This window comes from Mandrillus leucophaeus, unplaced genomic scaffold (genome assembly GCF_000951045.1).
Source record: "Mandrillus leucophaeus isolate KB7577 unplaced genomic scaffold, Mleu.le_1.0 Scaffold227, whole genome shotgun sequence".
In the NCBI taxonomy this organism is placed as follows: Eukaryota; Metazoa; Chordata; class Mammalia; order Primates; family Cercopithecidae; genus Mandrillus; species Mandrillus leucophaeus.
Window position 1 is genome coordinate 3,151,565 of NW_012102332.1, and position 922 is coordinate 3,152,486.

General features: G+C 50.3%; 1 protein-coding gene across 1 annotated transcript in view; it reads right to left on the reverse strand.

Moving 5' to 3' along the window:
- HERC2 (HECT and RLD domain containing E3 ubiquitin protein ligase 2) overlaps positions 1 to 922 on the reverse strand; it is a 227,857-nt gene that overhangs the window by 151,240 nt on the left and 75,695 nt on the right. The window contains exon 18 of the mRNA XM_011981498.1: positions 1 to 91. This exon is cut by the window's left edge and continues 2 nt beyond it. Coding sequence (XP_011836888.1) covers positions 1 to 91 — 91 coding nt within the window. The remainder of the gene's footprint in view (positions 92 to 922) is intronic.

The following is a 922-nucleotide window of genomic DNA, read 5'->3' on the forward strand; positions in this document are numbered from 1 at the left end:
GTCCTGCTTCTGTGAAACGTTGAGGCATTCGCTTCCTGTTCATCAATTTCTTTTTCCTTCTGTGCTTCTTTTTTGGCTTCAATATCCTGTAATTTATAAACAGAAATTATTTACAAGTGATCTCATTGGCAGGTGTGAAGGCACACAGGCTGGCTGAGCCCTGACCCCAGGGCCACGCTATCCCAGCCTCTGTGTGCCACCGCACACACCTACCCGTGTAAGGCCCACATCTGCCCTGTTGAAAACCCCAACTCAGCTGTGCAGTTTCAAACAGTGTCTTCCTTTTACAGATCCAAGGTCCAGGCTGCCTCTGCTGACGCTCTCCAGCCTCCTTCTGTGAAGTCCCTAAAATCTTTAACCCTGCTACTGGCTCTCACAAACACCCATGTGATCCGCCCCACACACGCAGCATCCAGCTGCTTTGTGAGGATAAGAAGCAGCTGTAATTCTCACACACACTGGTTCAAGTGTAAATGGCAAAGCCACTCTGGGAAACTATGAACACACACGGACCCCAAGACCTAACAAATTCCACTCCAAGTGTTTACCCGAAGGGAGAACATATGCTCACTAAAGTACTTGTACACAGCACAATCATGGCAGCTCTACGCGGCCAAAAACCAGAAAGCCCGGGCACGGTGGCTCACGCTTGTAATCCCAACACTATGGAAGGCCAAGGTGGGGGGATCACTTGAGCCCAGGACTTCGAGACCAGCCTGGGCAACACACTGAAACCTTGTCTCTACAAAAAAATCAAAAAACTAGCCGGGCATGGTGACACGCCTGTGGTCCCTGCAACACAGGAGGCTGAGGTGGGAGGATCATTTGAGCCGAGGAGGACAAGGCTGCCGTGAGCCAACATCAGGTCACTGCATCCAGCCTGGGCGACAGAGAGAGACTGTCTCAAAAAAAAAAAAAAAAA